Source organism: Schistocerca cancellata, chromosome 6, assembly GCF_023864275.1.
Source record: "Schistocerca cancellata isolate TAMUIC-IGC-003103 chromosome 6, iqSchCanc2.1, whole genome shotgun sequence".
Classification (NCBI taxonomy): domain Eukaryota; kingdom Metazoa; phylum Arthropoda; class Insecta; order Orthoptera; family Acrididae; genus Schistocerca; species Schistocerca cancellata.
In genome coordinates, this window is record NC_064631.1 from 243,056,297 (window position 1) to 243,079,169 (window position 22,873).

Here is a 22,873-nt window from a genome sequence, read left to right on the forward strand (position 1 = left end):
AAAGGTTGTGCAATATCTCAAGTGACAACCTCACAGACCAACATCATCACCTTTAAGCTGCTCCGTGCAGAGGCTTGCTATCTAATTAAATACAGTGAAATGAAATGCTGGAAGCACTGACCTTCAGAATTATTGCCTCTTCACCCCAGATGGGAGCTACGCTCCTTAGTCTAGTCTGCTGTAGATCAAAAACTGCTTCATGTCTCCTCCAATGTGGGGATATTTCTACTGATGCCTTGATTCTTGCGGAACACCTCATGACCCACTTTCCTACTGTTTTTTTTTTCGCCCTCTTGTTACCCAGTTGCCTATGAAATGCATAAAAAGTAAGTTGAAGACATCCCCCCATCATTCACTCCTGGAAACCCTGAATTATATAATGAACCTTTGATTGGGAACTGCTTTAGGCTCTTGACTTGTTTTGTGATATTGCTCCCAGCCCTAATTCAATTCACAAACAGATGATCCAACATCTTAATGTGACTCACAGACACTCTTCTGCTCAGGATCGTCAACTGTATTCAGCTAGAAGGTGATTCCTCTTTGAAAAGGAGAGATATCGTCATCATCCTAATCTTAAAACCAGGAAAACCTAATGTCAGTTGACAACTGTCAACCATTTAGCCTCACCGATATATTCTGCAAACGTTTGGAAAGGATGGTAGCCTGAAGATTATGCTGGGTTCTCAAATTGTGGGCTCCTCTTTCTGGTCCTCCCAGTAGGAATCAACAGTCTCGAGACACCTTCACATTGGTCAGACCAGGTTAACTCATAGTTTTATCTTACGTAAAGAGCCAACTCTGTCTAACTAGGAACACGGGGAAACACACAGCCTTAAGTAACTAGTTTTATTGGGTCATGGAGTGGCAGCAAGAATATGAAAACACAGAGGGTAATCGCATGACTGGAATACATTTGACATCTGAGGGTTCGAAAGCCTGAGTATGCTCATAGAAAGATAAAATTTCCAGCAGGCAACGCCTGTGTCATGCTGCATGCGCACTTTGGACCAGGTGACTGCAGTCGGTGATCAGACCGTCCGTGGTGGCTGTCCGTCATTGTGTGGTGCGTCATTCAAATGCTGGCATTTACTATGCTTGCCGTATTGGCTCGATATATGGCTGTGGTACGTGTAGCAACCACTCCCTTACCAGGGGAGGAACCAGGCGGTGTCATCTGCAATGCTGTAGCCAATGAGACATCCACAGTGCCCGTGATGGCAGCCAAAGGAGCAAGCAGTTCCCAGTCTGGTGCTGGGGCTACTCAGATGAGGGCATATGCACAATTCCGTACACCCAGTAGACAGGACTGGTGACAGAAGGGAGGCCACCTATGTTTCAGGGTCTGCGATTAAGGGGAACCAGCTTGGGAAGCAACAATTGTGAGATGGTGAGGAGAGGCATTTGTAGCAGTGACCCAGCTGCCAGCCTTGCTGCCGACAGCACAGGCTTTTCGCAGAGGGAGGGGCCGGCACTGGTCACAGGAAGCAGAACCACTGTTGGTCCTGATGATGGTCCGACCTCTGGGGCTGGTGGGCACGAACAGGCATGAACAACTCCCGGAGTGGCCAGGTCCAGTGAAGGATTAAGAGCCCATGGTACCTGATGAGCAAGTGGATTTTTCGGATAGTATACTTCACAAATCAAGGCACTGCTGTTACATTAGTGGTAGCAGGTTTCTTTCATTATCACTATAGTTCTGTGATTATGAAAAGGCTGAGAACTATGGTGCTGCAGTTGCTTCATACTCGTCGACTCAGACTCAGTCTCTCTTACTAAAGCATGCAAGAGTGTAAAGCTAGTTGTGACTTATTGTTAGTGTGGAAGATAAGTGCACAGTCTTCCTGCTGTAAAGTAGTACTGACAAGGCGAAATGGCCGATTGTTGTGATGAAATGGCATTGTGTGGGTGTAAGACGAAAATCAATTGATGCAAAGTACACATTTGTAATTGTGCTCCATGCGAGGATGAGTGATATCTGGAATAAGTTTCATGATAAAAGACGACCCTTCAGACAAAAAGTGTATGAATTTCAGCCAATGCAAACTAAATGGTTGTATCCTTGTTTATTCCACCTCTGACATCAGAAAACATGCGTGCTGCATCAAACAAAAACTAGACACAGAGCAACATCACTATTATACACCTGTGGAAAAAAAAGTGTGCTGTTTCGGTATACATTTGGTCATGGTAACTTGTGTTTGTGGGCTGACAGTGAGTTGTGTAGCAAATCACTCATTTCCAAGAAAATAATCAATTTTACATTATCATTCATTTCTGTAATTTATCTTAATAATTAATCATAATTTCGAGATTTCATGTTTTCCTCATGTCATGTTTTCTGATACTGTTGTTTCAGATCTGTAATGTCTTGAAAGTGTGTATGTGTCAATGTAATTGTTAGACATTATCTGCATAGGTATTAAATATTAAAATAAATTTTCAGCAATCTTACAAAGATTTTATCTACATAAGTGTATGTTATATTGGTATATAACTTACTTCTACTCTAGGCAAAGTGAACATTTTGCGACATTTCAGCTTATGCTTAGGAATGTCTATCATGCCGAAATCATGATTATGTGAAATAAATTATTAGTAATTTACAGTTTAATGGCACCAGTTTCATTCAAAACTGTTGCGTATGTAGTGTGAATGCCACGAGTCTGTGGCTATACTAGCGAATTCATGTACTCGCTGTCCTTTCTGAGTGAGATGAGTCCACTTGTATCTGACAAAAGACTCAAGTGGCAAGTGGACAGTGGCAAAGATTCAAGAGGCGAGTCTACAGGCACTCAGTGATGGTGAGTATGGAAATGGAATCACAGGAATCGCTGCCGAGTTTAAAGCGAGTGCACAGAGCTCATTTCTGATTTCTAATCTGGATGTAGGCTTCAGCCCACTCGATTTTTGAAAAGAAGTGACCCCCTCCCCCCAGCAGCTTTTTAAGCAACTCCTCTGGCCGAGGTAGGGGGATAAGTATCTGTGACTGCCTACACATTAATTGTAACCTTGAAGTCGCCATAGAGCTGAAGCTGACTGCAGGATTCCTTTATGATCACTAAGGGCATAGCACATTCATTTTAGGAAATCAGATGAAGCACTCTCATTGAGGTTAAGCGATCCAGCTGCATCTTAACCTAGTTGCAAAAGCTACTGGCACTGGCTGAACCCCAAAAAAAGCAGACAGAGCTTTGAGGTTGATGTGTGCCGTGAAATTGTTTGCACAGCCTAACCCTGGGACAAACTGATCCGAAAACTCAGAACATCTGCGACTCAGAAATTGAGTATCCACTATCCTTTTCATAATACTGTCATTATTCCATGCTAGATTTTGCATTGTTTGAATTTAACTAATCCAGTTCATAACACAGCAGTTTGTCTGACATCAGATGCACCACATTGGTCATAGAAAGCCAAAAGTAGCAACAGCGTCTCACCCAAACAACACTTTTCTCCTGAAGGGACATCCACAACTGTTGATATTCGTCACCAATAACAAACTTTGCTACAGTTGTAAAAACATCATCATTGATGGTGACATCCCAAATTAATTTTCAGTACTTGCCTCATTAACCACCAAATATGGATGACTGACTTGTAAACTGTGCCACCTGTGAATTGGCTGGTAAAAGGAATCTGCTGTTTGTTATAGCTTACCAACCAAAGCTTGACGCGTGCCAGTGGTGGGCGGCCTAAGCCTGGCTTACATCCATGAGTCGTGTAGGGACGGGGTGGCTCCCTTGTCAACTTGTAATCGCCTGAACTTCGGTGAAAAGTTTGTTCTGGTCTTCCAACAACGTTGAACGCAGTGATGAAACAGCTTGAATATTCATGTGCATTGACTCTTTCAACAGTTCCTAAGGGGTTAAAAATACAATAACCACTGCCATGTGACCTTTCTTTAAGGCAAGTGGCTCACTGCCTGGGGCAGGCTACTCACTTTTTCTGTACAAAACTAGAGCAACATGAAGGAAGTGGAGTTCGGTGTCCCTTTTGCTGATGACATGTTTGCCCATGGCAGCCCAGTGAGCATGTTCGTACCGTAGCCACTACCACCTCTAGCGCACTAGGTTTCACTCAGTGGGAGTGCATGCTGGCAACAATGGCAATGACACTCCAAGCCTCTACATAGAGTGCCACAATGCAGGTAACCTCAAACAACTATGCATTATTTTAAACCTCTTTCAATGTAGGGTCCATAAAATGATGGGCCTGTTGACACATTTCCTTATCAGAGACCAAAGAATTATGGACATGGTGTCTGCATACAATTCCCGAATTTATTAGTGACAAAACAACATTTACGACTGATGACATGAAGCTTGGCTGCCAGAGCTCTGTATGACTGCTGTGACTGTTTGCAATACTGATAGAACTCAACATGCGCAGCAACCACATGTGTCCACTTGCAGTGGTAAGAGGGCAGCAAATTGCATACATACTCAAAAGAAAGTGATGTTGGTTCCTGGAGGGAAGCTACCTGGAACAGTAAGTGATACGTACAAGATGGTATCCATGATAAGGAAAGAGCCTTAGAGACCTCCTTGGTGACCATCTGGGATGCCATGAAATGTTGGCAAGTTGCTTCTCGTAAGTGTCCCAATCTTCTGCAGAATCATCACGAGGTAGGAATGGTGTCAAGTAAACATCCGATGGCTGAGTATGAGTCATTGGAACCAGCAACCTTTCCAACACTGCCGTATTCATCTGCTGCTGTTGTAGAAGTGCCTGGAGGATAGCCTCCATGGATGAGCCGAACAGCAGAGGAACCACAGAATCTGAAACAGATGAAAACTTACACTTTCTTGTTGCTACATGTATTCTACCTAGGAACACAAGAAAATTCATTCTTAAATAACTAAGTTTTATTGGCTCATGGAGTGACAACAAGAATATAAGAACACAGAGAGTAATCACATGACGGGAATACATTTGCCAACTAAGGGCTCATAGGCTTGAGTATCTACATACAAAGATACAATTTTTGGTAGGCACTGCGGGTGTTGCAAAGCATACGCATGTTGGACCAGGCGACTGCTGTCAGTTATTGGGCCACTTTTGGTTGCCACCTCGGTTGTTGTGTGGTGTGATGTTCAAATTCAGTTGCATACTACGCTTACCATAGTGACCCAACTTATGGCCATGGCAGATGTAGTAACCGGCAGGCTACTAGAACCCCCTCTATACAGTGACTCGCATCCTGGTAGAATGCAAGGATCTCCAAGTCAAGCATGGTTTTCGAATTCTTTGCCTGTAGTGTTGCCAGACTGTGTAGGCACAGTTGGACTGGTTCTTTGTTTAGTTGGAGAAAGTGGTGTTACTCTTAGATCTAACTTTTTAAACTGCTGTCAGGATGGGGTGAAGGTGGTTGAGGTTGGGTCATCTCCCACTGCATACTGGGCATGCTTGGAATATTGGGTAGGAGGAATTCTAACTGCTTACAGTGATGATTTGGAAAACATTGGGGTGCTGAACATTTCTCTCATTTCACCTTCTTCACTCAAATTGTTGTTGTTGTTGTGGTCTTCAGTCCTGAGACTGGTTTGATGCAGCTCTCCATGCTAATCTATCCTGTGCAAGCTCCTTCATCTCCCAGTACCTACTGCAACCTACATCCTTCTGAATCTGCTTAGTGTATTCATCTCTTGGTCTCCCTCTATGATTTTTACCCTCCACACTGCTCTCCAATCTGCCTTCACTCAAATATTAATGTTGAAATTGACAATTTATAAATATTTGAGATCTTTATTTTCAGTCAGAAGAGGACACATGTGATCGATGATGAAAGTGATTACTTCTCTTCAAATTCATCCTGGCTAACTAAAGAAGAAAGAGAGAAGTTGCAGAAGCTGGAGGCAGAGATGAGAGCTAAGCGACATTCTTCTCGTCTCGATAGAAAAGTGACACTTGATTTTGCAGGTAATTTATATATCTCTGTGTGTGTGTGTGTGTGTGTGTGTGTGTGTGTGTGTGTGTGTGTGTGTTTGATGTTTCAGAAAGTCTGTCAGAAATAACACAAAGCTCACACTGTTTTTAATTATAGTTCACAGTTTCTTTACACTTCATTCCCCTCATTAGTATATAGAGTTTACTCCATTGTATCTTTATTTGTGTGTTGCTGTTACATAAGTCATAGTGTTACTGGCTGACTACATCACGTGTCCTGTGCTCTCGATATCTGCCATCAGTGGTGGGCAAGATCGTATGATGTGAGCTAAGTTTGGCTGAAAAAAGCGCATCTCAGTCATGATTTCAGTGTTTCAGAAGCTGTTGTGGTCTTTAGTCTGAAGACTGGTTTGATGCAGATGTCCATGCCACTCTATTCTGCACGAGCCTTTTCATCTCCGAATAACTACTGCAACATATATTGTTCTGAATCTGCTTACGGTATTCATCTCTTGCTCTCCCTCTACCATATTTCCACCCCCCCCCCCCCTTCACCACCACCACTACTCCCCTCTTGATACTAAATTGATTTCTTGATGTTGCAGAATGTGTCCTATCAACTGATTCCTTCTTCTGGTCAAGTTGTGCCCCAAAATTTTGTCTCCCCCCCAATACTATTCAGTACCTCCTCAGTAGTTACTTGATCTACCCAGCTAATTTTCAATATTCTTCTCTTGCACCACATTTCGAAAGTTTCTATTGTCTTTTTGTCTAAACTGTTTATCATCCATGTTTCACTTCCATACAAAGCTACACTCCAGACAATTACTTTCAGGAAAGACTTCCTGACACTTTATATTCGATGTTAACAAATTTCCCTTCTTCAGAAATGGTTTTCTGGCTGTTGCCAATCTATATTTTATATCCTCTCTACTTCGGCCATCATCAGTTATTTTGCCACCCAAATAATAAAGCTAGTCTTCTTCTTTAACTGTATTGTTTCGTAATCTAAATCTCTTTGCATCACCTGATTTAATTTGACCACATTCCATTATCCTTGTTTTGCTTTTGTTGACGTTACCTGCTTTCAAGAGTGTGTCCATTCCTTTCAACTGCTCTTACAAGTCCTTTTCTGTCTCTGACAGAATTACAATGTTGTTGGAGAACCTCAAATCTTTTATTTCTTTTCCCTGAACTTTAATTCCTGCTCCAAATGTTTCTTTGCTTTCCTTCACTGCTGCTTCAGTGTAAAGACTGAATAATATCAGGGATAGGATACAACCCTGTCTCACTCCCTTCTCAACCACTGCTTCCTTTTAATGCCCCTCAACTCTTGTAACCGACGTCTGGTTTCTGTACAAGTTGTAAATAGCCTTACACTCCCTGTATTTTACACCTCCTAGTTTCAGAATTTCAGAGAAAGTATTCCAGTTAAGTATTGTCAAAAGCTTTCTCTAAGTACACAAATGCTATAAACGTAGATTTGCCTTCCCTTAACCTATCTTCTAAGATAAATTGTGGGATCGATATTGCCTCGTGTGTTCTTACATTTCTCTGGACTCCAGACTGATCTTCCCTGTGGCTCCAGACTGATCTTCCCTGTGGCTGACATCTATGAGTTTTTCCGTTCTTCTGTACAGAATTCATGTTAGTATTTTGCAACAGTGACTTACTAAACTGATAGTTCAGTAATTTTCACACCTGTCAGCAACTGTTTTCTTTGGAACTGGAATTATTACATTCTTCTTAAAGTCTGATGGTATTTTGCCTGTCTCGTACAACTTTCACACTAGATGAAAGAGTTTTGTCATGGCTGGCTCTCCTAAGGCTATCAGTAGTTCTGATGGAATATTGTCCACTCCTGGAGCGGAATATTGTCTATCCTGGGGCCTTGTTTGGACTCGCATTTCTTCAGAGCTTCAAATTCTTCTCACAGGATCAAATCTTCCATCTCATCTTCATCTACATCCACTTCAGAAGCTACCTTGATGTATTTGGTGGAATTTGTATTTATATTCTCGTAATAGAAAAATACGCAGTGTACATGGTGCTGCACATAAAAGATTTTTCCAAAACATTGTTTTTTGCTGGGTTTTGTTTCCTAAAGTGCTGGGAAGTTCTTCCTTTCGAAGGATTGACAAGTTGTACAGCTCAGAGAGAAAGTATGTTGTAACTTAATACAGAAAAAATGTACTTTCACCTGGGGTATGGTGTATTTTCACCTAGGAAAAAGTGTGTTTATTACACACACACACACACACACACACACACACACACACACACACAGGGTGTCCAGAAAACCTGAAAGGTTTTTTCTTTTCTTTTCTTTCCCCCTCCATGTATACCGCCACAGTGTAGTTTGGTAATTTGCCAATAGTTAATGCTAGTCGCAAACATGGCGAGTTCAGGTGTGGAGCGATCTTTCTGTGTGTTGGAGTTTGGCAAAAACAAGTGTGCTCAGATGTTCAAAGGAAGTTTAGAACAAAGTATGGTAAGAAACCACCGACAAAGAAGGCTAGTTACCACTGGCACAACAAATTTGTTAAGATGGATTGCTTGTGCCGGCAAAGAGAAGCGGCCATCCCAGTGTGAGTGAAGTAAATGTGGAACGTGTACAAGAGACATTCATAAGGAGTCAAAGAAATCGGTGTGTCGTGCATCCCGTGAACTCGAAACAGCTCCAATGACAGTGTGGAAAGCCCTGTGACAGAAGCTGTCTATGAAACCATTCAAATTGGAGCTAGTGCAGAAGCTCAATGACGACAACAAAGACAAACGTTTTGAGTTTTGTTCGCAGTTGCAACAGTTGAATGTGGATGGGGATGGCATTGCTGATCGCTTAATTTTTAGCGACAAAGCCACTTTTCATACTAATGGTTAAGTGAACATGCACAATTGTTGAATCTGGGGTACAAAGAATCAACACTAATGCATGGAATTTGAGTATAATTCCCCAAAGGTAAATGTTTTTTGTACCCTCTCACGTCGAAAACTGTATGGGCCATTCTTCTTCGCCGAGAGCACTGTCAATGGATTTTCCTACTTGGACATGTTGCAGCAGTGGCTGATGCCTCAAATGCAATCGGACTTTCCATTCATCTTTCAGCAGGATTGAGCTCCACCCCATTTTCATCGTGAAGTTCGTGGGTACCTGAACACGAAGCTGCAACATCGATGGATCGGCCGTGCTACAGAAGGGGACAGCTGTTTCATGAAATGGCCTCCCCAATCACCACATCTCGCTCCGTGTGATTTTTTTCTGTGGGGACACATTAAAGATTTGGTGTATGTACCACCTCTACCACATGATGTAGCAGAGCTCCGGGAGAAAATACGGGACCCGACTGACATAGTCGATGACGTCATGCTGGGACGGGTATGGCAAGAATTCGATTACCGTATTGATGTCTGCTAGGTCACTCATTTGTACAGAAACCAGATGGCAGTTATAAGAGTCGAGGGGCATGAAAGGGAAGCAGTGGTTGGGAAAGGAGTGAGACAGGGTTGTAGCCTCTCCCCGATGTTATTCAATCTGTATATTGAGCAAGCAGTAAAGGAAACAAAAGAAAAATTCGGAGTAGGTATTAAAATTCATGGAGAAGAAGTAAAAACTTTGAGGTTCGCCGATGACATTTTAATTCTGTCAGAGACAGCAAAGGACTTGGAAGAGCAGTTGAACGGAATGGACAGTGTCTTGAAAAGAGGATATAAGATGAACATCAACAAAAGCAAAACGAGGATAATGGAATGTAGTCAAATTAAGTCGGGTGATGCTGAGGGAATTAGATTAGGAAATGAGAAACTTAAAGTAGTAAAGGAGTTTTGCTATTTAGGGAGTAAAATAACCGATGATGGTCGAAGTAGAGAGGATATAAAATGTAGACTGGCAATGGCAAGGAAAGCGTTTCTCAAGAAGAGAATTTTGTTAACATCGAATATAGATTTAGGTGTCAGGAAGTCGTTTCTGAAAGTGTTTGTATGGAGTGTAGCCATGTATGGAAGTGAGACATGGACGATAACTAGTTTGGACAAGAAGAGAATAGAAGCTTTCGAAATGTGGTGCTACAGAAGAATGCTGAAGATAAGGTGGGTAGATCACGTAACTAATGAGGAGGTATTGAATAGGATTGGGGAGAAGAGAAGTTTGTGGCACAACTTGACTAGAAGAAGAGATCGGTTGGTAGGACATGTTCTGAGGCATCGAGGGATCACAAATTTAGCATTGGAGGGCAGCGTGGAGGGTAAAAATCGTAGAGGGAGACCAAGAGATCAATACACTAAGCAGATTCAGAAGGATGTAGGTTGCAGTAGGTACTGGGAGATGAAGAAGCTTGCACAGGATAGAGTAGCATGGAGAGCTGCATCAAACCAGTCTCAGGACTGAAGACCACAACAACAACAACAGGTCACTCATGGCTTGCATATCAAATGTTTGTAAAAAAAAAGTTTCTCTTCAAAATGCAATATGTATGACATCTGTGCAATGTTTAGTTCTTGTGCAATAAATAATTGAAAGTGTTTCTGGACTTTATGTACACCCTGTATATATATTTTTCTCCCTTGTACCCTCTAACTAGACTATTACATTCACTATAAACCAAATTTCACCCAGGCTGAAAGTGTTAGTTCTGTGCCTTGCTTAATTAAAGAAGAAACAGTTCTGTATTCATTTGAACGTTAATTTCGAGGAGACAGAATGGTTGGCCAGTGCTCACTTACAGAAGGTGAAATTTCAGTGCAGCCAACAGACGCATTTAAAACTGAAAAACTAATCCTAACTTTCAAAACTGTTAGTTCCTTCGTCAAGAAGAAAGTAGAGTTAGGAGGGGCAAGTCACTCAGACACCATGTTGAGAGGACTACTACTGTTGCGAAGATGAGGGGAGAGAAAGACGAAGTGGGTGTGCTATCATTGAGAACAAGAGATCCAATAAAGTACATTCATAAGCACTGTGCCAGATTTAGTCCATACATCATGAGGGATTGAGATAAATGAGAAGTGTGGAATGGATAATGCAATAAGAATTGGAGGAAATCAGAAAAGGAGATGAGGAAAACAAAAAGATGGGAAGGGGGTGATGGAAGGATATCAGAGAGAGATAATAGTACTTCAAAGTGTTACTTGGTATGTTTTCTTAAACAGTATTTGTGTAGGACGAGTAGTGGAGTTGATATGATTACCATAGATGTCTGCTGGGAAAGGAAGCGTTTCATGTGGAAGGAGTGACAGCTGTCACAAATGATTCAAGCAGTGACACTACACCAAGAGTAAAAGGTTCTGTCTCTTTGCTTTGCTGACATAATAGTGCAATTACAATAGTTACTGCAGTATTTGGTTTTTGGCATTAACTTAATGTAGTATCATTTCAGGAAAACAAATCATTGTAACTTACACTGATCAGGAAACAAACTTAATACTCATTATCAATAAACAGTCACACCACATAATTTCCTGGGCATGAAGTGGCCACTGTACTGTCAATTGAAAATTTGTGATTCACGAAAGGCAGTTTTGTTTCTTTGATGACAATATTTTTTAAGTTAAGATTCATCATTCGAGATCAAAAGATTGAATTGCTGACAATGACTTGATTATGTTTAGAAGATCTGTGTACAGGGATCTCACAAAGACATAGCTGTCTACTTGTTCATGTCATCTGAGAGATCAGTCATAGCTACAAATGTAAAAATAGGCAAATCTAATATTTGTGATGCCTCTAAGCTTTATTGTTGGCCGTGTAACTGGATTAGGGTTTTGTTCCTGTTTTTGGTCAACTGGCTGTGTTACTGATTTTGGTTTCTTTTCTGTTTGCGGTTTCAAACACAAAATTTTACGTGTATATTTCAGTTTCAGCAGTCAAATTGTTGTTAGAAAATTAGTTGTTTTTCTACAGTTTATTGTGTAAAGAGGTCCTCATTGATTGCAAGTTTTTGATACCTTTCTGCATTGTGTAATACTGATCACTGGTTTGCTCAGAAGAATATTTATGTTATTGATATAGCTGTTAAACACCAAGAGCACTGTAAGTTTGCTTTTGAAATGCGCTATGAAAATATCTCACGTGAACAAACTTTTGTACATTGTAATGGAAAGTCTGTTTTAAAAATGAGAAATGAAGAATTTTTGATGACATTCCCTCTGGAGTGTGTTGTGTGCATCTTCCCCTCCCCCCCCCCCCCCCCCCTTTTCCTCAAATGGAGAATTTTCCTGACTACTGAATGTTGTTCCATAGTTACAGTAGAAGACTAAATGCTATATTTGTTTCTTATTTTTTCTTACAGGCCGTAAAGTAGTGGAAGAGGATGACATGCAAGACTTGTTAACTACCCAGGATAGAATACTGCAAGAGATCAGTGAAAGTATAAATAGCCCAAGAAAATACGTGAGTGGGAACGATGTACATCCTGGAATGACTTGTCCCCAGCCAATCGTGAGTTTCATTACTAATTTTATTATAGAAAAACAACATTTAGAAACTGATGATAAAATGTTTAATTTTGAGACAGGTCTAAATATTTTTTATAATATATGTTTGACCTTGGGTTAATTCTTACAAGAAGTGCAAAAATAGCCACCAATCACTGTTAATATTGCAATTTATTAAGAACAAATTGCACTGTTGTTGGTTTCTAACCAACAGGCTCACCATCAGATGGCTGTTGTGGTGAAAGTACTTTGGGGTGGTGGTGCCACTGAAAAATATACATCCATTTTATAGCACTGTTGACTGCTATTGGAGTAGTTCATATTTTACAGAATATTCAGCAAAATGAAAACACTTTTCTGAATGTTGAAGGAACAGGTAGTGTAGAGCACTCGAGTGCATATACATGAACGCACCCACCACCTACCCGCCCATGCACACGCATGCACAAATAAATAGCATTACTAGCTGTGGTTGGTTGCCGTTTACACTTTTTTGCAATAATTTCCTCATGCTTTTACAAATGTATGTCCTCACTATACGTGTTTTCATCAAAATAATGGATGTTTGTTTTGTGTGGTGCGTTGCCTACATTTATTTTACTTCTGAGCTTTATAATAGGATATGCTTGTACTGTGGCCATTTGTTGTGAAACAGGTAAGTGGGAAATTCCATAACAATTCCAAACAATATTGATGAAATTTGTTAGACACACTTAGTAGCACAGAACATTGACAAGTACATTTTGACAGATATCAAGTACAGGTGGGGATGTAAATCGAGTCTTATTATTCCACACAGACATAAAAAATCATGGAGGTAGCCACCAGTTCTAGAAATCCCTTTTAAATGTTATCGTTTGACTTCTTAATACACATTTTTGTGTGGTTTCTGTTTGACAGATTTGACACCGTTGATGACCATATAGCGGAGACGCTGAGTCGCAGATAGGCACAACAAAAAGTCTCTCACAATTAAAGCTTTTGGCCATTAAGGTTTTTGTCAACAGTGTACACACACACACACACACACACACACACACACACACACACACACACACATAGAGAGAGAGAGAGAGAGAGAGAGAGAGAGAGAGAGAGAGAGAGACATGCGTGTGCAAACGCAACTCACACACACAACTGCAGTCTCAGGCAGTTGAAACTACAGTGAGCAGCAGCACCAGTGCATGATGGGAGTGGCAACTGGCCAGGGGTGAGGAGGAGGCTGGGGTAGGGAGGGGGACAGATAGTACGGTAGGGGTGGCAGACAATGAAGTGCTGCAGGTTAGACGGAGGGCAGGAGAGGGAGGGGGGGGGGGAAGTAGCGGAAAAGGAGAGAAACAAAAAGACTGGGTGTTGTAGTGGAATGATGGCTGTGTAGTGCTGGAATGGGAACAGAGAAGGGCTGGATGGGTGAGGACAATGCCTAACGAAGGTTGAGGCCAGGAGGGTTACGGGAACGTAGGATATATTACAGGGAAAGTTCCCACATGCGCAATTTTGAAAAGCTGGTGTTGGTGGAAAGGATCCATATGATACAGGCTATGAAGCATCATTGAAATAAAGGATGCCATGTTTGTCAGCAGGCTAGCATCAGGGTGGTCCACTTGTTTCTTGGCCACAGTTTGTCGGTGGCCATTCATGCGGACAGACAGCATGTTGGTTGTCATGCCTACATAGAATGCAGCACAGTGGTTGATTTTTCGGACATAATTCTACATTATTTAGGTAATTTTTCGCACTTTTTCCACCACCACCACCGATCCTTGCTTCTTCCATCTGCATCAACACAGAAAAGTTTCCTTATCCGTAGCCAGATCCCTGTTCCAAATACTGTTGCTGTGTTGTTGCTTGGCTCATGGAATCTCCCCTAATGGCCTTACCATCAAATTACCCATCTCTGACTGCCACCTCTCTTTCCACAATGACTTCCATCTGTTCATATTCTGCCGGTCCTTAGCCCTCACCAACATAGTCCTGTAAAACCATATCAACCAAACCTCCTTGCAGTACCTTCTATCCATTCGCAACATTCTCCTGCTATGCAATCCCAAATTCCTGGAACCCGTAACACACATTGAAACTCTTGCCCTGCAGGAAATTGAGCAACGTGCACAATGCCACCTCCAAAAGCTCTCCATCTTTCTCACTTCCTACGTCTTCCGTGGAATACTACTGTCCACCACCTCTACAACAACTTCCAAACCTCCAGGGTACGGCTATAGCTGACAAACCCTCTCTCGCAGACCTACTACTCTTACCCCACTTCCAAAACTCACTCCCATCCCTGCAGAGAATCCATAACTTAAACAGACCCACAACACAGTCATGAACCTTTCCTCCAGGAGCCTTAGCCTCACAGAAATATCAGTCCTTTCCAAAGGCCTCGCCTTTTGCCCCACTTCCAAATTCAGTCATGCAGGACTTGTTGAAGACCTTCTCTCCTTCTACCGGTCCCAACAGTGGAAACACTTTTCCGCCACCAACCCTACCAATCAGACTTGATCAAAGACCAATATTGAACCTTGCCTAACTCAGTTCACTCCTCCATCCAACTATGATCCACCCCCACTGCCCCCAAACCACCCCCTGCTAACTTTCCAGAATTTCTTAACCTTTAACCTTCCTCACCATCATTCCCCAAATCCCTCAACATGTAAACTAACCTTAAATTTGCAGAAAGAACTGCAGTCCACTATCTAAAAAATGATCCCAACCCTATAATCCTGCCTGCTGACAAAGGCTCCACCCTTGTTGTTTTAAACCACAATGACTATCTGGTGGTAGGACTCCACCAGCTGTCAAATACTTCACGTACAAACCTTGCCATAGTGATGCCATTCCAGTAATCCAACAGGACCTCCAGTCACTCCTCAAATCCTTCGGCTCATCCCAGAACCTCTCACCAGAGTCGATCTCTCTACTCACCCCTACCACTTCCTGCACTCCTACCTTCTACATGCTTCCTAAAGTCCATAAACCTAACCACCCAGGATGCCCCATTGTGGCCAGTTACTATGCCCCCACTGAGAGAATCTCTGCTCTCGTAAACCAACACTTTCAACCTATTACCTGGAACTTACCCTTTTATATAAAAGATACCAACCATTTCCTCCACCAACTCTCCACAGTTCCTCTACCTTTACCACATGGTGCCGTGCTCGTCACTATTGATGCCACTGATGCCACCTCCGTGTACACTAACATTCCTAATGCCCATGGCCTTACCGCTATTGAAAACCTATCTTTCCCAACGCCTGACGGTGCAGTGGTTAGCACACTAGACTCGCATTCGGGAGGACGACGGTTCAATCCCATCTCCGGCCATCCTGATTTAGGTTTTCTGTGATTTCCCTAAATCGCTTCAGGCAAATGCTGGGATGGTTCCTTTGAAAGGGCACGGCCAATTTCCTTCCCCATCCTTCCCTCACCCGAGCTTGCGCTCCGTCTCTAATGACCTCGTTGTCGAAGGGACGTTAAACACTAACCTCCTCCTTCTCATCCTCCAACGCCTGACGAATTCCTAACCAACAACATCCTTCCTAGTCACCATAACCAACTATATCCCCACCCACAATTACGTCTCCTTTGAAGGCATTACCTACAAACAAATTCAGGGTACGGCTATGGGCGCCAGCATGGCACCATCCTATGCCAACCTATTCATTGATAATCTAGAGGACCCTTCCTAAAAACCCAGAATCCTAAACCCCTCACCTGGTTCAGATTCATTGATGACATCTTTACTATCTGGATCAAAGGTGAGGACCCCCTATCCACATTCCTCCAGAACCTCAACAAATCCTCCCCCATTTGCTTCACTTGGTCCTCCTCAACTCAACACTCACTTTTATAGATGTTGGCCTCCACCTCAAAGATGGCTACGTCAGTACTTCCGTCCATATAAAACCTACTATCCACCAGCAGTACCTCCACTTCAACAGCTGCCAGCCGTTCCATACCAAGAAGACCCTTCCGCACAGCCTAGCCACCCATCGTAGTCACATCCATCTGCAGTGATGAGCAGCCCCTCTCGAAATATACTGAGGGTCTCACTTAAGCCTTCACTGACGTGATTATCCTTCCAATCTTGTTGTTGTTGTTTGGTCTTCAGTCCTGAGACTGGTTTGATGCAGCTCTCCATGCTACTCTATCCTGTGCAAGCTTCTTCATCTCCCGGTATCTACTGCAACCTACATCCTTCTGAATCTGCTTAGTGTATTCATCTCTTGGTCTCCCTCTACGATTTTTACCCTCCACACTGCCCTCCAGTGCTAAATTTGTGATCCCTTGATGCCTCAAAACATGTCCTACCAACCGATCCCTTCTTCTAGTCAAGTTGTGCCACAAACTTCTCTTCTCCCCAATCCTATTCAATACCTCCTCATTAGTTACGTGATCTACCCACCTTATCTTCAGCATTCTTCTGTAGCACCACATTTCGAAAGCTTCTATTCTCTTCTTGTCCAAACTAGTTATCGTCCATGTTTCACTTCCATACATGGCTACACTCCATACAAATACTTTCAGAAACGACTTCCTGACACTTAAATCTATACTCGATGTTAACAAATTCCTCTTCTTGAGAAACGCTTTCCTTGCCATTGCCAGTCTACATTTTATATCCTCTCTACTTCGACCATCATCGGTTATTTTACTCCCTAAATAGCAAAACTCCTTTACTACTTTAAGTTTCTCATTTCCTAATCTAATTCCCTCAGCATCACCCGACTTAATTTGACTACATTCCATTATCCTCGTTTTGCTTTTGTTGATGTTCATCTTATATCCTCCTTTCAAGACACTGTCCATTCCGTTCAACTGCTCTTCCAAGTCCTTTGCTGTCTCTGACAGAATTACAATGTCATCGGCAAACCTCAAAGTTTTTACTTCTTCTCCATGAATTTTAATACCTACTCCGAATTTTTCTTTTGTTTCCTTTACTGCTTGCTCAATATACAGATTGAATAACATCGGGGAGAGGCTACAACCCTGCCTTACTCCTTTCCCAACCACTGCTTCCCTTTCATGCCCCTCGATTCTTATAACTGCCATCTGGTTTCTGTACAAACTGTAAATAGCCTTTCGCTCCCTGTATTTTACCCCTGCCACCTTCAGAATTTGAAAGAGAGTATTCCAGTTAACGTTGTCAAAAGCTTTCTCTAAGTCTACAAATGCTAGAAACGTAGGTTTGCCTTTCCTTAATCTTTCTTCTAAGATAAGTCATAAGGTCAGTATTGCCTCACGTGTTCCAACATTTCTACGGAATCCAAACTGATCTTCCCCGAGGTCGGCTTCTACCAGTTTTTCCATTCGTCTGTAAAGAATTCGCGTTAGTATTTTGCAGCTGTGACTTATTAAACTGATAGTTCGGTAATTTTCACATCTGTCAACACCTGCTTTCTTTGGGATTGGAATTATTATATTCTTCTTGAAGTCTGAGGGTATTTCGCCTGTCTCATACATCGTGCTCACCAGATGGAATGTTGTCTACTCCTGGGGCCTTGTTTCGACTCAGGTCTTTCAGTGCTCTGTCAAACTCTTCACGCAGTATCTTATCTCCCATTTTGTCTTCATCTACATCCTCTTCCATTTCCATAATATTGTCCTCAAGTACATCGCCCTTGTATAAGCCCTCTATATACTCCTTCCACCTTTCTGCCTTCCCTTCTTTGCTTAGAACTGGGTTGCCATCTGAGCTCTTGACATTCATACAAGTGGTTCTCTTCTCTCCAAAGGTCTCTTTAATTTTCCTGTAGGCAGTATCTATCTTACCCCTAGTGAGACAAGCCTCTACATCCTTACATTTGTCCTCTAGCCATCCCTGCTTAGCCATTTTGCACTTCCTGTCGATCTCATTTTTGAGACGTTTGTATTCCTTTTTGCCTGCTTCATTTACTGCATTTTTATATTTTCTCCTTTCATCAATTAAATTCAATATTTCTTCTGTTACCCAAGGATTTCTATTAGCCCTCGTCTTTTTACCTACTTGATCCTCTGCTGCCTTCACTACTTCATCCCTCAGAGCTACCCATTCTTCTTCTACTGTATTTCTTTCCCCCATTCCTCTCAATTGTTCCCTTATGCTCTCCCTGAAACTCTCTACAACCTCTGGTTCTTTCAGTTTATCCAGGTCCCATCTCCTTAAATTCCTACCTTTTTGCAGTTTCTTCAGTTTCAATCTGCAGTTCATAACCAATAGATTGTGGTCAGAATCCACATCTGCCCCAGGAAATGTCTTACAATTTAAAACCTGGTTCCTAAATCTCTGTCTTACCATTATATAATCTATCTGATACCTTTTAGTATCTCCAGGATTCTTCCAGGTATACAACCTTCTTTTATGATTCTTGAACCAAGTGTTGGCTATGATTAAGTTATGCTCTGTGCAAAATTCTACAAGGCGTCTTCCTCTTTCATTTCTTCCCCCCAATCCATATTCACCTACTATGTTTCCTTCTCTCCCTCTTCCTACTGACGAATTCCAGTCACACATGACTATTAAATTTTCGTCTCCCTTCACTACCTGAATAATTTCTTTTATCTCGTCATACATTTCATCTATTTCTTCATCATCTGCCGAGGTAGTTGGCATATAAACTTGTACTACTGTAGTAGGCATGGGCTTTGTGTCTATCGTGGCCACAATAATGCGTTCACTATGCTGTTTGTAGTAGCTAACCCGCACTCCTATTTTTTTTTTTATTCATTATTAAACCTACTCCTGCATTACCCCTATTTGATTTTGTATTTATAACCCTGTAATCACCTGACCAAAAGTCTTGTTCCTCCTGCCACCGAACTTCACTAATTCCCACTATATCCAACTTTAACCTATCCATTTCCCTTTTTAAATTTTCTAACCTACCTGCCCGATTAAGGGATCTGACATTCCACGCTCCGACCCGTAGAACGCCAGTTTTCTTTCTCCTGATAACGACGTCCTCCTAAGTTGTCCCCGCCCGGAGATCCGAATGGGGGACTATTTTACCTCCGGAATATTTTACCCAAGAGGAGGCCATCATCATTTAATCATACGGTAGAGCTGCATGTCCTCGGGAAAAGTTACGGCTGTAGTTTCCCCTTGCTTTCAGCCGTTCGCAGTACCAGCACAGCAAGGCCGTTTTGGTTAATGTTACAAGGCCAGATCAGTCAATCATCCAGACTGTTGCCCCTGCAACTACTGAAAAGGCTGCTGCCCCTCTTCAGGAACCACATGTTTGTCTGGCCTCTCAACAGATACCCCTCCGTTGTGGTTGCACCTACAGTACGGCCATCTGTATTGCTGAGGCACGCAAGCCTCCCCACCAACGGCAAGGTCCATGGTTCATGGGGGGCTTCCAATCTTGTACAACAACAAATCCCCCATGCCTTATCTTTCCAGTCTCCCACCACCTCCCAAAGTCCCACCATCCGGCCAAACAGGAGCATTCCCCTCGTAACTCAGTACCACCCAGGACTGGAGCAACTGAATTACATTCTCGGCTGGGGTTAGGATTACCTCTCATCATGCCCTGAAATGAGAAATGTCCTACCCACTATCCTTCCCACCCCTCCCACAGAGGTATTCTGCCTTCCACCAAACCTACACTATATACTCGTCCATCCTTACACAATCCCTGCTCCCAATCCCTTACCTCATGGCTCATACCCCTGTAATAGACCTAAATACAAGTGCTGTCCCATACATCCTCCCACCACTGCCTATGCCAGTCTGGTCACTAACATCACCTATCCAATCAAAAGCAGGGCTACCTGTGAAACCAGTCATGTGGTCTACAAGCTAAGCTGCAACCACTATGCTGCATTCTATGTAGGCATGACAACCAAGTTGTCTGTCCGCATGAATGGCCACCGACAAACTGTGTCCAAGAAACAACTGGACCACCCTGTTGCTGAACATGCTGCCAAACATGATATCCTTCATTTCAATGTCTGTTTCACAGCCTGTGCCATATGGATCCTTTCCACCAACACCAGCTTTTCTGAATTGCACAGGTGGTAACTTTCCCTGCAATACATCCTACATTCCTGTAACTCTCCTGGCCTCAACCTTTGTTAGGCACTGTCCTCACCCATCCAGCCCTTCTCTGTTCCCATTCCAGCACTACACAGCCGTCATTCCACCACCACACTCAGTCTTTTTATTCCTCTCCTTTTCCCCTACTAAACTGCAGCACTTCACAGACCGCCACCCCCACCATACTATCCCTCCCCATCCCTGTCTCAGTCTCCTCCTTACCCCCACCCAGTCACCACTCCCATCATGCACTGGTGCTGCTGCTCGAAGTATGGTTTCGGTTGCCTGAGACTGTAGTCGTGTATGTGATTTTTGTGTGTGTGTGTATTGTTGTTGTTGTTGTTGTTGTTGACAAAGGCCTTTATGGCCAAAAACTTTAATTGTGAAAGTCTCTTTGTTGTGCCTATCTACGACTCAGCATCTCCACTTTATGGTGAGTAGCAACTTTCCTTCTCATAATATTGTTACATTTCATCCTGGATTTTCCATTGTTTGATACCATTAATGTAATGAAATGTTTCTATTATTGGTAATGGATTTTATTTTTGGTTTGTAAGTAATCTTCTAATGTTCATAGAGAAGTTTATGAACTCATCGAGGTCCGTAAATTAACTATCCAAGATAGTTTAAGTAGTCAGGTATATCATCAGTTGAGACAGAAAATATCATGTGGCATATGCCCAGGCTATTATATGCACTGTTACTACCAAGTGTAATTGTTCTTTTAGAATTATATGCAGTCAGACAAATGAAGGGGTTTGTTACATTAGAAGCACTGTTGGCTATCTTCTAACCTATGTGCCTGCTACCAACCTGTGCCCTGCTTCCTTTCATTATGGAAAGCTAAATTAACATTAGTTCTTCAATAAGCAAAGTCATTAATTTTGTACAATTTATTTCAATTTGTTACAATGAAATTATGGGTCTTAAGCAGTTTCATATTTTTTTAACAATCACATACATCAATCCATTATATAAAAGTTAATATTTTAAAATGTAGTTACTGCATTACTTCACATGAAATAGTTCATGACTTCTTCTGATATGCAAAACTCAATCACCATTGTGTATGAAAGAAATAATTTTGTATATACTTGCATGTATCACTCTGTGGTCTGAAACTGGTGATAAACTCATCATTCTTCATAAATAATTGTGCAAAAAATCTTCATAAGTTTTAACTCAAGTACTTATTCACAATTATATATGCAAGCTGACCCTCCCACATAACCATGTGTGTTAGCATGATGCTTTCAGGATATGGGAAGGCACACCAGCCCAGGATTGAATTTATCTGGTGGATTAACACTAGCAGCCAGTGTACTGGTCAGCCTGGATGTGGTTTTCCATATCCAACTAGGTGAATACTGGAGTGGTACACACATCCTGCATCAGTTACTCGATTCACAAAAAATTTTCCACACTTTCACGCGGGATAACGCAAGATCAGACTCATAGGGTACACAAATTCCATTCGAGAGAGAAAGGGGCAGTAACAGGAAGGCCATCTGGCCTCCCTCTTCCACTAACATTGCCAAATGCAATAATTAATATTCCAACCCCATGAAGATATGAGATAAAGGAAAAAGAATAAGAATATGTAAACTGTTCCTTCCACAGCCTTAACTTTTCTTCGCACACAGTGCTATAATTGCAGTCCAACTTTCATTCTTGGACACTCATCATAAGCCCTTGCACTTCCCACTTCTTAAAAAGACATGCAGTCTACCTAAGTATTGTTATCAACATCTGAGAATCGCAGTCATCGGCATGAAGCACTAATGCTATGAATGTTCCGGAAGACCAACAGTGTCACATCTGCCAGAAGTGACCTGTGTGTTGACTGCTTGCAAGGATATCCTTAAAAGTCAAAAGAAATTTGTTTCCAACAAATGAAATGAAACGTAGTGCTATAATTGAGAACTTTCCAAAGGAATCTCTTGATACTTCACTTGTTTGGACACCCCATCCAAATCATACATATGAAGAATTATGTGTAGTACCACATCTTATTTGTTTGCCGCAAATTGAGCAACTATAAATAAAATAGTAGTTCTTGAATGACATGATGATCGTAGTGTTACAGTCAGTACATTAACCCATCAACAAACAGTAAATCTTAGTTTCTAGAATCACAGATTATGAGAGAATAATTGACAATCGAGCAGGAGATGGGAAAAAAAAAGTAGGGTGAGTCACCCAGGAAGTAGGCTAGTAAATATGAGACTGTATGTATGTTGAGGAACTGATCACGTGGAATCAAGGTTTGAGACTTTAATTGTGCAGACGGAGAGTAATTAATAGTAATGTAATAAAGATATGAGGTTTAGAAAAATAAACACATACGTACATCAAGATGCCTTAGCACAGGATGGTGCCAATGGTCATGGCAACAATGGTATTCAGAATAATTTGACTGGCAGTAGTCAAGTAATAATACAATGATTGAAATGACAAGGTGGGAGACATGATATCGGGGGGGGGGGGGGGGGGGGGTGTCCCATTGGGGAACAAAGCAGAAGATTTAGGGAGAAGTACGTA

At 42.0% G+C, this 22,873-nt stretch overlaps 1 protein-coding gene across 1 annotated transcript in view; it reads left to right on the forward strand.

Moving 5' to 3' along the window:
• Positions 1–22,873, forward strand: part of LOC126191062 (activating signal cointegrator 1) — a 136,647-nt gene that overhangs the window by 79,805 nt on the left and 33,969 nt on the right. Inside the window, exons 7-8 of the mRNA XM_049931779.1 lie at positions 5,759–5,922; positions 12,171–12,319. Coding sequence (XP_049787736.1) covers positions 5,759–5,922; positions 12,171–12,319 — 313 coding nt within the window. The remainder of the gene's footprint in view (positions 1–5,758; positions 5,923–12,170; positions 12,320–22,873) is intronic.